At 43.5% G+C, this 16,177-nt stretch overlaps 1 protein-coding gene across 1 annotated transcript in view; it reads left to right on the top strand.

Moving 5' to 3' along the window:
- LOC134210913 (basement membrane proteoglycan) overlaps positions 1–16,177 on the top strand; it is a 654,698-nt gene that overhangs the window by 610,818 nt on the left and 27,703 nt on the right. The window contains exons 15-16 of the mRNA XM_062687352.1: positions 8,884–10,565; positions 11,542–11,643. Of these exons, the coding sequence (XP_062543336.1) occupies positions 8,884–10,565; positions 11,542–11,643 (1,784 nt within the window). The remainder of the gene's footprint in view (positions 1–8,883; positions 10,566–11,541; positions 11,644–16,177) is intronic.

Genomic DNA, 16,177 nt, shown 5'->3' with positions numbered 1-16,177 from the left:
ACGGCAGACTGTGATGGGCTGGATACAAATCCCATGCGTATGACAAAAGAGCATCAAGAACAGTTAAAATAGAGATAGTAGATAACACGAAAAGTGTCGTAGGCTTCGTGGTAGGCCGTGTACACGATAGCTTATGCAGCTATATGATACATTTGGCGTAGGCTCACCAAGAGGAGGCAACTCATTATCTATTAAGTATCAAGCAAATAAATATGAAAAAAAAAACAATATACTCTTGAGGGTTACGAAAATACTCTAGGCTTCATTTGAAATTATTTCATAAAAAGTAAAATTTTGATATTGGTATAAAATTCCTGCTACGGTGCATAAAGTCCTTGCCCATGCTGGGGATATAATTATTCATTCACCAGCACCACTTGGAATGTTGACTGAAGAAGCAGCTGAGTGTCAACACAAGCACTTAAAAAAAAAGTCGGACTCATCATGCCAGGAAAACCTCAAGAGAAGAAAATTTACATGACGTTTTCATTCGTGCTATGAACTCGTCGGATCCTTTGATAAGCTCCCTCAACTTAGGTAAGCGACTTCAAAATAAATCTAATCTGTAATATCCAGAAGATGTTCAAAGTTTTTTAGTGACTGAAACTTCTTGCAATACAACAGATTCGAGTACAGAAAAATATACCATAGCAGATATTTTAATCGATCTTGAAGAAATAAATGATGATTTTGTTGAGGATGTTCATGTACATAATGAATAAATAAATGTTGTTGCAGTATACTTATATATCTTGAAGCTTTTATTGCATGGAGTTCGTTTAGCTTTAATAGAGCTTTATATTGTATTCCCTTTACTTGTTTTACGGGTTAAGAGCCTGAACCAATTTGAAAAATCCTACAAAGACAACCTGTTACGTATGTAGATGCAATGGCCTGTATTTGACGGAGTCCTTGTGCAACTTAGAACATCTGTACAATTCAATTCACATAAAAACAGTATACAATTTTCTAGTTTGAACTCTACAGGTCTGCGCTGCAATAAAATACACATCTATAGACTGCTGTGTACATGAGACATTCGTAGATAAAAGGGATATATTCCATAGAGATCAAAGGTCTGTATTCCAGGGAGTTTGGAGACCTTAGAAGTAATAACGACCTGGAAAACAAGTATTTCACATCTTTTAGACAATAATCTACGATATAAGTGTGGGCCACCTACTTGTATGGAGCCGCCCCATAGTGCATTGGTGTAATGGTAAGGAAGCATAGCTAGAGGTGTGCGCCGCCGCCGACATTTTTGCATCGGCGCGCCGCCGTTTGAAATTTATCACGCCGTTGATCTACAATTTATCACCCCGAGGCAAATTTGTAGAAGTCCACAGATTTTTCCCGGAAATTCCGAAGATTCAATGAACATTCCTTGGAATGTTCAAATAGATATACATACAACATCACGTTGAAACTTCTCTGTAAAAACCAAGGCAAACCAAAAGGAAATTCTAAAGGATTTTTTAACGATATTGTTTGGCAGAAACCCATTTCTCTTCTTTCTCCTGTTTCATCCTGTTTTCATCCTTCTTTCTCCTTTTATCTTCCTTATTCCTGCATTATCCTTCCTTTTCTTATTCCTTTGTCCCTTATTCTTTCTTTGTCTTTCTTCTTCCTTCTTACTTCTTCCTTATTATATATTCATCCATCCTTCTTTATTCTTCTTTCTGTCTTATACCTTACCACTAACTTTTCACTTCTCACATCCCAATTATCATTCCTCACTTGTCATCTCTTGCTTCTGTTTTCCTCACCATTCACTTACTACATTTCACTTCGCAACTATCGCATCTCACTGGTCACCACTCACTTCTCTTTTCCCACTTCCAACTACTCATTTCTCATTTATCTACTGCACATATCTCACTACTAAGTACCCACTTCCATTTCTCACTTACTTCTCACTACCCTGTACTCAGTTCCAACTTCTCATTTCTCACTTTTAACTGGTCACTTCGAAAATCTCACTTCTCTCTTCACCATTTTCCCTGTTCGGCCAAGTGACCCTTTCTTCTAAAATGACCCTTGCGACCAAATGATCTTGAACCATATTTCTACATGCTATGAAAAGTATTTCATATTTTGGGAAAAATGTCATTTAATCAAAAGAAAAATACGCTGAATAGTTCCTTTGGCTGAAAAAGTCGGTTGTCTAAATAGCTTATATGGTTGAAATGGTCGTTTGTCAGAAAGGATCATTTGGTCGAAATGAACATGCGGCAGAAAGTGTCGTTCGGCTGAACTGACCATTATTCGGAAAAAGTCGTTTAGCCGACTGATAATTTGACAGAAAGGACATTTCCGAGCCTAATGACTCTTTCTGCCAAAACATCCTTTCTACCAAACGGCATTTTCGACCAAATGATCTATTCGAACAAACGACATTTCCGGTCAAACGATTATTTCGAGTAAACGGCATTTTCAGTTAAATGACCTGTGAAGGCAAACAACTTTTTCGGCCAAATTACCATCGTTTAGCCGAAAGGCATTTGGCGGAAAGCCATTTGATCGAATGCTTATTGGCCGATAGAACGTTAAGCCGAAAGTCATCTTGCCGAATTCCATTTGTCCGAAACGGTTATTAGGAAATGGTTTGGCCGAAACCTATATGGCCGAAAATGTCGTTTAGCCGAAATGGGCATATATGATCGAAAATATCATTTGGTCGAAAAAGTCGTTAGGACAAATAGGTCATTTCGCCGAAATGGTCCTTTGGCCAAACGAGTCGACATTTTATTCATAAACTGAGCAGAAGAAAATAGCACAATAATAACAAATCGTGATTCAATGACAAAATGAGATATGGAGTTGATCGGACGACAATATCAATATTATCAATTCAGTAGAAAACCGAAATGGGTGACTAGCGAAGCTGGATTTTTCTCACAATCTATACGTTAAACCTAATATCGGAAGTGGTGCGCTGTATAGCGCATCACCAAATAAAAACAGCGCACCACTTCCGAAGTTAGGTTTAGAGTTCGGTTTGTGAGAAAAATTCAACTGCGCCCATTTCGGTTTTCTACTGAATTCATAATATTTTGCACTGGAATATCACAGTTATGTCAGGTGTATTTGTAAGAAGTGACCAATATCTCGAACTATTAGTTTGCGGTGCACATTTGTGACATTGTTGCCTGTTCTTTTATCTCTTGTACCAATCGAGTCCATATGATGTTTTTTTATTAACGCATTTTCCCAAAAGTACACTCGGCACTCCCCACAGGAAACGACGCACCGCGCTTTTTGCTGTCCGTATACTCGATTCTTAAGGTGCGGTTGTTCCTTTCGAATGTGGAACGCCGCGTGAAATCTTGTGCAAATGCGCTTTTGAAAAACATTACAACAGCCGCGCGGTGTATCGTATTGACACCACCCTACAATATTCAATTCATAACTTCTGCCCTGGAACAAATGAACCGTTTGTTTGAGAAACTGCATATGTAACATTTTTGGCCAAAATGAGATTTTTATATATTCTGAATCCTCGTCCAAAAATACGTATTCTGACAAAAAACACGAAAAACATTTTTTTGTTCAGGAATGTATGAATTTTTTTCGTTTGTTTGAGAAACTACATAAGACCACGATCTTTGAAGAGCAATTGTGGTGTACTGCCTACATTTTTTGCACTGAAAGTGCCCCAGGGTGTTGAGTTTTGCCAAAAACTATTGATCTGTATCGAAGAAATCGAAAGATTCGGTGCACATTTGTTCAAAAACAGTTTTTTGTATTTCGAGAAAAATAGTGTAAAATGGATTTATGCAGCTTCTCAAACAAATCTCGCTTAACTTTTAAAAAGGACCTAAGTAACATTTTTTTCATGAATTAATTTGAATACTGCAATCAATAGCTTTCATGTTATTCTGATTCAAATGATTCAAATGTTCAGCAAATTACATTTTCGACCGTATGCCTCATTCGAACAAATGACATTTTCAGCCAAATGGCCTTTTCTATCAATCAACCATTTCAGCCGAATGGCATTTTCGGCCAGATGACTTATTCGTTCAAACTACCATTTTGGCCAAATGATCAGTAGGGTGGCTCAAATTAGTATGGGAAAAACTTTTTTCAATTTTTTTGATGGGCCTTCCTCTTATTTGGTTCTATTTGAGGCCCTGATGCTCTGGACAAAATTTCAGCCAAATCGGTCAACGTTTGGGCGGTGCTAAACTTGTTGGAAGTTTATATGCCAAAATGTATGCAGAAACATCCAAATATTGTAAATTGCAGTTGGACGGCGCAACTTAAGAAGAAGAACTATGATACTCATTCAGATCTTGAAAAATTTAATACAGAATGTTATGCAGAAAACCGCGAGAAGATTAGAGTTTTCCCGGCTAAGTTATTAGCATTTCTCTGAAGTGGGGTTTGAGCAAATTTCGTTTCTTTTACCTTTGAAAAGAAATAAATTCACCCCTACAACACTCCAGTAAAATGCTAATATCTTTGCCTAATAAACTCGAATCTTCTCGCGGTTTTTAGCATAACATTCCGAATTTAATTCTACAAGAACTGAATGAGTATCATTGTTCTTCATCGTAAATTGTGCCGTCCAACTGCAAATCACTGTTTTTGGATGTTTCTGAATAAATTTTTCCGTATAAATTTCCAACGAGTTTAGCACCGCCCAAACGTTGACCGAATTGGCTGGAATTTTGTCCAGAGCATCAGGGCAACAAATAGAACCGAATAAGAGGGCGGCCTATTGAAAAATTTGAAAAAGTGTTTTTTGAGCCACCCTCATGATCAGTTAGGGTAAACGCTTTGGCCATATGAAATTTTCAGTCAAACCGTTTTCGGTCTAATGATCGTTTCGTCCGAACGTTCATTTCGGGGCGACGGCTTAACGCGTAATTCGATCAAATGGCTTTCCACCAACATATTTCGTCAATTTTTTTTTAATTTCCGTGGAATTGCAAAAAAAATTCTTCGTGAAATTCTACGTTCAAATATCGAAAAGTTTTCCTTGGAAAAATTAGAAATTCTGAAGTTTAGTAAAATTTCCGGATAATTCTTCGTGGAAATTTCGAATAATTTTCCAGAATCTTCCGTGGAAATTCCGAAGAATTTCTCATGAAAAATACAGAGTTTCTAATAAAAACTTTCCCCGCGGATAGTTCGAAGAGTTTTCTGAGTAAATTTTGAAGAACAATCAACAGAAAATCCGAGAAACTTTCCGAGCATATTTTAAACAATTTAATATAGAAATTTAGAACAATTTCCTGAATATTTCTCATGTAAATTCCGGAGAATTTTCAATGGAAATGCCAAACACTTGGATATTCCAAAAACCTTCCCTTGAAATTCCAAAGAAATTCGCATGAAAACTTCAAAAGAGTTCCCGTGGAAACTCTTAAAACAATGTTCTAATAAGTTGACTCAAATTCCGAACATGACTCATATTCCGAATACTGGTGTTTTAGTGACCATAAACTAAGTTTTTCATCGGTTTTCCGTACTGAGGATGAAGATTACAAACGAATTCAAGATCCTATGGAAAGAATTACGAGAATAAAGCTCAAATTTCCATTTAAAAGCGAGTGTTCGGAATGTGAGTCATGATCGGAATATAAGTCAAAACGGTATTTTAGAAAAACCATTAGATTTTTTTTAGAGAAGCTCAAAAAATTCTCCCGGTAATGCCTTGAACATGTCCCGAAAAAATCCAGAAAAAAAATTCAAGAAACGAACGCAATGAAGTAAAATCAACGCCGATTCACGCCGCTGCCGCCGCCGGCTGAAATGGTTTTCGGTGTGACGCCGACAACGCCGCCGCCGCCGACCATAATTATGACAAACGCCGCTGCCGACGATTTTTGAACCGGCGCATACCTCTATTCATAGCATCTTCACTTTTGAATCGAATAAAAAACCAACTTCTCGTCTCTTTATATGGTAATTTACCAACTATGATTTGTTTCCGTTTAAAAACTTCTTTAAGCGGCCCACATTCGCCAGAGAAAGTTGAGCAACATTCTCTCAACCAAGCAACAAACAATGCGTCTGTTCACATAGATATGTGATCGTCCACTGATATCCGACACATTGTAGCTACATCTACATCTGCTTACGAACGTGCGATCGAAAGGTGATCCTGATCCCGTTGATGCTGGAGGCGATATGGGCGCATGTCGCCATTTGACTGCACGCAAATTGTACGTATATGGCCTCCACTTTGTACACCTATTCGCTATGATATACGATCTTGTGTTTGATGGGTTGCCACCATCTATTGGGTGCTTAACCATGTGACCGTTCGTGTGGCCAGTGTTTGCAGCAGGCATATACAAGTTTTCAATTCCTCGTGTCCGGGAAAACCGGTCTAATAAACGTTTTGTAGATGGTAAATTTGATACGATGATGTACTCTAAATTGTCTTTCTTTTTTGTCTTTTTTCTCTTGAGTCTCTTCTTATCATGTGGTTCACCATGGACGTGTTAATGACTAGTCCGTCCCACTTGACGTCCTTCTTTAGTGTGATGTAAGCTTCTTCCATCTTCTCACAGACACATGGCATAATACTATTGTTTTCGATGTAGACGTACGCCGTGATTTCCTGTTATAATTTTACCACTCATACTCTCCAAAGCAATCTTGAACAGCAGGCATGAAATACCATCATCTTGCCATAACCGTTTGTGCGTTCTAAAGGCAATATCAAACTAAGAATATCTACATAGCCTCTTGGTGAATTGTACCAGTTTACCCGGAAATCCACACCAGGTCAGTGGTGAAGCATACGCCTGTGCTGCACATGGCTGCAGTGGCCTGTGCTGCACATAAAAGACTTCTCCATTCAGCTCGGTCCATGGCTGCACTTCGCCAACCGCGCAGTCTGCGGAGGGTCCGCAAGTCGTCCTCCACCTGATCGATCCACCTTGCCCGCTGTGCACCTCGCCTTCTTGTTCCCGTCGGATCGTTGTCGAGAACCATTTTCACCGGGTTACTGTCCGACATTCTGGCTACGTGCCCGGCCCACCGCAGTCTTCCGATTTTCGCGGTCTGAACAATGGATGGTTCTCCCAACAGCTGATGCAACTCGTGGTTCATTCGCCTCCTCCACGTACCGTCCACCATCTGCACCCCACCATAGATGGTACGCAACACTTTCCTTTCGAAAACTCCCAGTGCGCGTTGGTCCTCCACGAGCATCGTCCAGGTCTCGTGTCCGTAGAGAACTACCGGTCTTATAAGCGTTTTGTAGATAGTCAGTTTGGTACGGCGGCGAACTCTATTCGATCGGAGCGTCTTGCGGAGTCCAAAGTACGTACGATTTCCAGCCACTATGCGTCTCCGAATTTCTCTGCTGGTATCGTTATCGGCGGTCACCAGTGAGCCCAAGTACACGAATTCTTCAACCACCTCGATTTCGTCACCACCGATACAAACTCGTGGTGGGTGGCTCACATTGACCTCTCTTGAGCCTCTTCCTACCATGTACTTCGTCTTCGACGTGTTGATGACTAGTCCAATCCGTTTAGCTTCGCTTTTCAGTCTGATGTAGGCATCCTCCATCCTCTCAAAGTTACGTGCCATGATATCAATGTCGTCGGCGAAACCAAATAACTGGACGGACTTCGTGAAAATCGTACCACTCGTGTCAATCCCTGCCCTTCGTATTACTCCCTCCAAAGCGATGTTGAATAGCAGACACGAAAGACTATCACCTTGCCGTAACCCTCTACGGGTTTCGAAGGGACTCGAGAATGCCCCTGAAACTCGAACTACGCACATCACCCGATCCATCGTCGCCTTGATCAACCGTATCAGTTTATCCGGAAATCCATTTTCGTGCATTAGCTGCCATAGCTGGTAGTTGCTACAATCCAGCTTATCGCCCTTTTTGTAGATGGGACACACGACACCTTCCATCCACTCCTGCGGCAGAACCTCATCCTCCCAAACCTTGGTAATCACCCAGTGCAGCGCTCTAGCCAGTGCTTCACCACCGTGTTTAAACAGCTCTCCTGGTAGTTGGTCAACTCCAGGGGCTTTGTTGTTTTTCAGCCGGCCGATCTCCTCCTGGATTTCCTGGAGATTCGGAGCCGGAAGTCGCATGTCCTGCGCGCGTGCTCCTAGGTTCATTACCATACCGCCACCGTTGTCTGCCATATCACCATTCAGGTGCTCTTCGTAGTGCTGCCGCCATCTTTGGATCACCTCACGCTCGTTCGTAAGAAGGTTCCCGTTTATGTCCTTACACATATTGGGCTTCGGCACATGGCCCTTACGTGAACGGTTCAACTTCTCATAGAACTTTCGTGCGTTATTAGCGCGGTACAGTTCCTCCGTCTCTTCACGGTCTCGATCTTCCTGCTTTTTCCTCCGGAAAATCGAGTTTTGTCTGTTCCGCGCCCGTTTGTATCGTGCCTCGTTCGCCCTCGTGCGGTGTTGCAGCAATCTCGCCCATGCTGCATTCTTCTCCTCAACTAACTGCTCACATTCGCCGTCATACCAGTCGTTTCTCTGATCCGGAGCCACCGTGCCTAGTGCAGCGGTTGCGGTGCTTCCAATGGCGGATCGAATATCTCTGCCCCTTTTTTTTTTCTTTGTGATGTCTGTTGACAGACGGCTGGGACCAATCATGGTCCATGGGTCCATGGGCCAATAAGAAGAAGGGTCCATCTCGCCAATACTGCCCCTTTTTGGTATAGCATTTGGGAGAGGTGGCGTTTAGCAGTATGATCGCTCGACAGTTTGTGCAATCAAGATTTTCATCTTTTTTTTTTTTAATCGGAGTAAAATAAAATCGCCCCAAACGATTGTGTGATTTCCATACTAGAATTTTGATTATTGAAATTTTTTACTTCCTCCTCGTATCCTGCCAATCACAGTAAAAGATTTTTTTCCCTATCCTTTCTGCAGGTGGACATTAACGATCGCACAATTTCCATCATCTCGGAGGCTCTCGGTGGTTCGAATGTGGAAAACTGCCCGCACGCTTGCGTAGCTCGGCCTTGTGGACCATTGGCCAAATGCGTCCCCAATTTGGACAGCTACGAGTGCCAATGCAATCCGCAGAACAAGCAGTGTAACCAAGCGGAAGAGCTGCCCACGGAAGTGATTGAGCAACGCCAACGGTTACTGAAGCAACATCAGGTGCACCTTCGGAGCCAGGATTTGGTGCAAGAGCAGCAGCTGGAAGATGATGACTACACAACGACTACGATGGTTCCATCGACCAAAGGTGTTGGTGGTAAAGGGGAGACGGGCAGTGGGGAGGATGATTACTATTATTATGAGTATGATGATGAGAGCCAAGAAAGCAATGGGCAAGCTAATGAGAATAGCGGTCGTGTGAAAGATAATGAAAAAATAATCGTAAGGGCGGAACGACAACAAGCGGAACCGGCCAATAGTGGTGTCATCGATGATGGCTACCGGGACGGTGAGCGAAAGGGTCAACTTCCGGGCGATAATATGAGTTCAAATGGTGACGACGACATCGACGACAAAAATTATGATGGAACGGGATATCTGGTTCAGGATGACGATGTAGATGGCGGAAACGCTGGTGGTGGTCGGGAGTATGGTAACACAGATGATGGTGATGATGATGAACATAAATATCGTTATGGCACTGGTTCGCTATCATCATCAAAGAAAGCGAATCGATTTTTAAAGCAGAAAAATATTGGACTAGGAAAAAACTTTGCTGAAAAATCGAGGGCTCCCGAGTATGGGGTGGCCATAAAACAGCAGGGTGGAAAAGTGAGCGATGCTTCCACCACAAACATAGATAATGGTTTGGATAGCGAAACCACAGATGATGATTCGCAAGATGAAAGCAACGGTTTCAGTGGCTCAAACGATGAATATAATAAGGATTATGATCAAAACGGTGACAGAATACCGTATCGTCCTGATCTAGTGAAAAAGGCGGGAAATGAGCCAAGGATGAGAGCTCATAGCAAGCAGACGGAACGTGAGCCTGACATTGATGAAATATTAATCGAAGAGATGCATAGAATAATGAAAAATAAAGACGACGGGTACGAAAGTGATGATGTGTCCGATGGTGGCCCTGAGGTTTGGGATTTCGCCTTGGACGACGAGGAAATCAGGCACGCGGGCACCGTGATGGGTGGGGTCGGCAACAGCCTGGGTGACGATAACGAAAATGGTATTGATGTCACTCGCGATGCGCCCGACGACGAGAGAAAAGAAAACAATCAACTTCGTGATAAAAATACGAACCTTAGCAAGGGTGCAACGAAAATGACATCCAGTAGTAGTGGGGCCAGTGCTAGGAGCAGCAGTACAAACAACGACCGGCAACACCCGAAGCACGCGGATGGGGAGGACGGAGTGTCTCGCAGCGTCAAGTACAAGAACAAATACTACCGACGGTATCAGGGGGCGTGTTTCACCGGCACGGAAAGTTTCTTTCATTACAGTGACGCGGAGACTATGCGCCGGGTGATCAGCTATGAAATTGATCTAAATTTGCGGTTTAAAACGCATTCGACGAGTGGGCTGATACTGTGGACCGGGCGGCACAGCGCCCTCGAGGGAGATGATTTCCTCTCGCTGGGCGTCGAGAATGGGTAAGTGAATTAATAATTTTCTTTAATGGCAATGAAGTTCATGAAACGATAAACGATATTCAACTCCTCGCGGATTCAGTCAGCTCGAATAATATGTTCTTTACACATACATAAATTTAAATAATTTGTAGTTTATTGGAGACTTAAAAGATTTTTTACACCAATGAAAGACATCTGAAGATAAAATATATAAGTAACAAATTTTCAAAACGGCGTATTTATATACTATCAAACATAAATGTGTCGAATCTGGTAGCACATCACGAAAACCGAGATCATTACCAGGTAGAAGCCTATTTTCAAAATCAAATAACCCGTTTTGAAATGTATTTTATTCTTGTTAGAAAAAGCGGATTCTGATATTTCTCGGGTACTTATTCAAAAGGACGTATGTGATTTTGTAAACAAAGATTCAAACGTCGATTTGTCCGATCTGATGGCACTCCCACGCAAAACAACTCAACCAATCGGTAGCCGAAGGCTTCCTCTATCTGTCTGTGGTGATTGTTTGTGTGAGAGTACTATCAGATTGGACAAATCGACGTCTGAATCTTTGTTCACAAAATCACATACGTCCTTTTGAATAAGTACCCGAGATTTTACTTCGATTACGTTTTCTGTGTACCTATTCCCATTATTCACCTCACTTTCAATTCTTGGATTTTTTTTTCTTCCCAATCATCGGTTTTTGCCAAACTGCTGATACCACTTTACGATCCACGAGCAGCAATACGCCCGATGTGCTGTATTCAATGTTCGATAACGTGATTGGAATGAGCAAATATTTAGCTTTAGCTAACGAAGTGCAGAAATGAATTTCGGATTCATCTGGGGTGGTGTCGGTGATTAAATGTTTGAAGTTAGATGGATTTTCAAGTTGATTTAGGCTATCGGTCGGAAATGGAGCATAATTATGGCAAACCGTTCTTTCAATAGAGATTTTTCCCATCGTTTATTGTTTCTATTTTACTTCCAGGTTCCTCCACCTCCGGTACAACCTGGGGTCAGGTGAGGTGAACATCAAATACAACTCAACGAAAGTCAGCGACGGGCTGTGGCATCGTGTGCGGGCATTGAGGTGAGGAGAATAAACATTTCCATTTTATGGGTGTCTGACCCTCTTTTACACAGATTCCAAGAAGCGGATGAACGTCCGCATTATTTAAGTTCGCTACTGCACACACACGGTAGCATGATAGCGTGGTAAGCTAAGTGAGAATGACAAGAAAAGTTGTCGTAAAAGTTATCTGGAAAAAAAAAGCTTCGTGCCGCCTACGCATTGAGCCATATGTGCAACGTAACACAGTCACGGTGAACTTCAAGTGATATGAAGTGATTGTTATGGTGACAAATTATGTGAACACTAAATATGATAATGTTCCTCAAGTAGCTTTTTTCATTTCGAAGTTACTTCTTCCGGTGAAAACCTGAAGCTCTTGATCCCTACTGTCACTAATAAGGACTAAGTTTGATTTCATTTTTTTAGCATTAGCATTTTTTTCATTTTAGTCTTCTTGCACTTCGGTCCTAAGCAATACAACTGGTGGGATGAAACAGGACGCTGGGCAAAGTGTGATAGCCGGATAGTCTCACATAGGAGTGATTGAAGTAATTTCCTGGACAAAATTATTAAATTATTCATTGATGTTATTTACACTAATTTGGGTTGTCTTCAGTGTCTCGTTCTTCTCAAGTAACATTTTGAGTTTTACCATACTCTATCAGCAGTTTTGGAGAGCAAATTTTCAAGAGGCTGCGGGCTGGGGCTGCGAAATGGTGAGTTGACATCCGGGAAGGGGCGTCCAACATAGCTCTGGTCCTCACAAGTTCCAATACTCATGCTTCCACGGGTCTTCCGATGACAATTGACCGCCAGCTAAGGGTTGCGTACTTAGCTGGTAGTGCAGCTTGGGCACTGTTGTCCTTCTGACATCAGCTAGAGTGAGAGTGTGCGTCCTGTGGGGTATGCCTAGGATGTTGTGGGGTTCAACAGTGGGCTCTGTTGAACTTCTATAAAAAACCGCATGTGTCCCCAAGCAGGCCCTATCAAAACGACCGTGTGCCGCTCAAAGCGCACTAGCCTAGTCCTGGTGTTGGGTGGGACTTTAAACAAATTTGAGCCGACTGATCGAGCGTCTGTCCACCAAGGAGGTGCGACTCCAACAGCGTCTGTTCTAGCATCCAGCGGGTGAGTATGAAATGCTATTACCCGGAAGCTATACCTAAGATGGCAGCCCCATTCCGGTGGATAGGGAACCTTGGGCCAACAACCTACTGTTCCCGAAACATCAATTTGTTCGAGAATCCGGTGAAGTGAAGTCCGTTGGTCAAACTTTGGAGAACACAGAACGCCGTCGGGACAAGTTCTGCTGTACTCTGGTTTACGAGGTGAACACGCTCCCCGGCATCGCGGAGTTGGCTTCCTACTAAGCGCTCAGGCACACTCTGCGCTTATGAAGTGGGAACCTATAAGTGAAAGGATAATCGTTGCCAGATTTAGAACACTGGTCCGAAACCTTACTATAATCCAATGTTATGCACCAACCGATGCTGCCGATCTGCAAGACAAAGAGAACTTCTACAGTCAACTCAATGCTGTCGTAGATAGAATTCCGAAGGGTGATATCAAGATCTGTTTGGGCGACTTCAATGCAAAGATCGGATCCGACAACTCGAACCATGAGCGCATTATGGGACGCCATGGTCTCGGAGAAATGAGCGAAAACGGAGAGCTATTCGCAAAATTTTGTGGTAATAACGACATGGTGATCGGGGGATCGCTCTTCCCTCATCGACCGGTTCACAAGGTCACGTGGGTCACCCGTGACGGCTTCACAAAAAATCAAATTGACCACATTTGCATCAGCCGAAAATGGAAACGGAGCCTTCTTGATGTACGGAATAAACGTAGTGCCGATATCGCGTCTGATCATCACCTCCTCATCGGCGAAATACGCCTGCTCATTGCGCGGATTCGTCGGCAGGAGGAAAGAGTTGGACGACGATTCAACACACGCCGACTGAAAGATGCCACGGTGAAACGGTCCTTCGTTGAAGAACTGGAGACGCGTGCTGCAGATATTCCGGAAGGTGGCAGCGTGGGAGACCAATGAACCGCCATCAAGAATGCCTTCATCGCCACCAGCGAGAACAATCTGGCGAACTACGCACCCAGAGAAAACAATGGATCACCGATGAGACCTGGAGGATGATAGAGGAGCAAAGAGAAGCCAAAGCCGCGATAGAGCGATCGAAAACCAGAGGAGCCAAAGTCTTAGCCCGTCAACGATGCGCGGCTCTTGAGAAGGAAGTAAAACGCTCATGTCGACGGGACAAGCGAGCGTGGGCAGACTCTCTGGCCGACGAAGGAGAGAGAGCCGCCGCAACCGGGGACATTCGCCTCCTCTACGATATCTCACGACGCTTAAGCGGGGCGAAGATTAATGCAACGATGCCTGTGAAAGACGCGAATGATCAGTTATTGACCGACCCAACTGACCAGCTGAAACGCTGGTTCGAGCACTTTGAACTACTTTTTCAAGTGCCAGCCAGGCCATCACCACCTCGGCATGATCTGCCTAGGATCCGACGTATAACACGCGTCAATACCGAAGCTCCATCACTGCTAGAGATTCAAACAGCCATCCAAAGCATGAAATCGAATAAAGCCTCAGGGGTCGACCGCATATCAGCCGAGATGCTCAAAGCTGACCCCATGACATCCGCTCAACTACTGCATCGTTTATTTCGTAATATCTGGGACACCGCAACTTTCCCGGTCGACTGGATGCAAGGCATCTTAGTGAAGGTGCCCAAAAAGGGTGACCTGACTGTATGCGATAACTGGCGAGGCATTATGTTGCTGTGTACCGTTCTCAAAGTTCTGTGCAAAATTATCCTAGCCCGGATTCAGGAGAAGATCGATGCGGCGGCAGCAAGCCGGATTCCGTGCCGGAAGATTCTGTGTGGACCATATTGCCACGCTCCGCATCATTCTGGAGCAGGTCAACGGATCCCAAGAGTCCCTCTAATTGGTATTCATTGACTACGAAAAAGTTTTCGACCGTCTCAATCACGAGAATATGTGGGGCGCCCTGAGACGCAAGGGGGTTCCTGAGAAAATCATCGGCCTCATCGAAGCACAGTACGAGGCCTTTTCGTGTAGAGTACTGCACAATGGGGTCCTATCCGACCCTATCCGGGTCGTAGCTGGTGTGAGGCAAGGATTTATTCTATCACCGTTACTGTTCCTCATCGTAATCGATGAGATCCTGGTAGATGCGATTGACCGTGAACCAAACCGCGGACTGTTATGGCAGCCTATAACCATGGAGCACCTAAACGACTTCGAATTGACTGATGACGTTGCACTCCTCGCACAACGGCGCTCTGATATGCAGAGTAAGCTCAACGACCTTGCCGAGCGCTCCTTCCCGGCAGGTTTAGTCATCAACGTCAACAAGTCACAGTAGCCGGGCAACCAGTGGAGAATGTTGAAAGCTTCCAATATCTTGGTAGCCAAATGGCGTCAGACGACGGTACCAAGATCGACATAGGCGCACGGGTCAAGAAAACAAGGGCTACCTTTGCGAATTTACGAAATATCTGGAATAACAGGTAGATAAGTGAACGCACCAAAATACGAATTTTCAACTCTAACGTGAAATCTGTGCCGTTAAACGCTAGCGAAACATGGTGTGTATCAGTGAAGAACACTCAACGGCTGCAGGTGTTCATCAACAGATGCCTGAGATATATAATTCGGGCCTGGTGACCTCATAACTAGATCTCAAACAACGAGCTCCATCGTCGTTGTCACCAGAGGCCGATAGCAACAGAAATTCGGGATCGGAAGTGGGGCTGGGTCGGCCACACTCTCGGTAGGGGCAGAAACGAAATCTTAAACAAGCATTAGACTGGAACCCAACGGGACATCGCAGCAGAGGCAGACCCAGAGGCTCATGGCGGCGAAGCCTCAATAAAGAAATAAAAGAAGTCGACCGAAATCTAACCTGGCAACAGGTTAAAGCGTTAGCTGGACATCGCTCAGGATGGAGATCTTTCAAGTCGACACTTTGCACCACCGGAGGTGTACAGGGCCCATAAGAAAGTTAATTTTTGTGAACTGTGCAAAATGAGCAAAAATGTTTCCTTTGTTTAGCTTACTCTCTGCAGGCTGTTTAAGGGCAGTATCTTCTAAGTGAGATAGCATGCGACACTCATGCGACAGTAAAGATAAATCTGTGTTTAACCTCTTAGCGTATTATGCGAACGAATCTTCAAACAAGATGCGTTCCATTATTAAGTATTCCTTCAATGTTTCACTTCCATGAATTTTCCTCTACTTGATTTTCATCACTAATCCTACCCGGTAAATAACCCAACCGTTTTCGACATGAAGCGGTACATATATCCATTCATCGGAAGCAGGCACCAGCTTCAATTCACAAAGCAAAGGAAAACCCGTCTTCCTCTCCTCCCTCTGTTTTATGCGACACCCACAGTTTTAGTGCTAGTTTCAAGTCACAGGAACTAAGTGCTTTCGCGGCCACATCGAATTTAATATTCAAATTCTACTTTCACGCCAAGATGTGCAAGAAGCGAATCGCTCA

This window comes from Armigeres subalbatus, chromosome 2 (genome assembly GCF_024139115.2).
Source record: "Armigeres subalbatus isolate Guangzhou_Male chromosome 2, GZ_Asu_2, whole genome shotgun sequence".
NCBI lineage: Eukaryota > Metazoa > Arthropoda > Insecta > Diptera > Culicidae > Armigeres > Armigeres subalbatus.
Note: the sequence above shows the minus strand (reverse complement) of the source record. Positions and strands in the feature narration are given on the sequence as shown.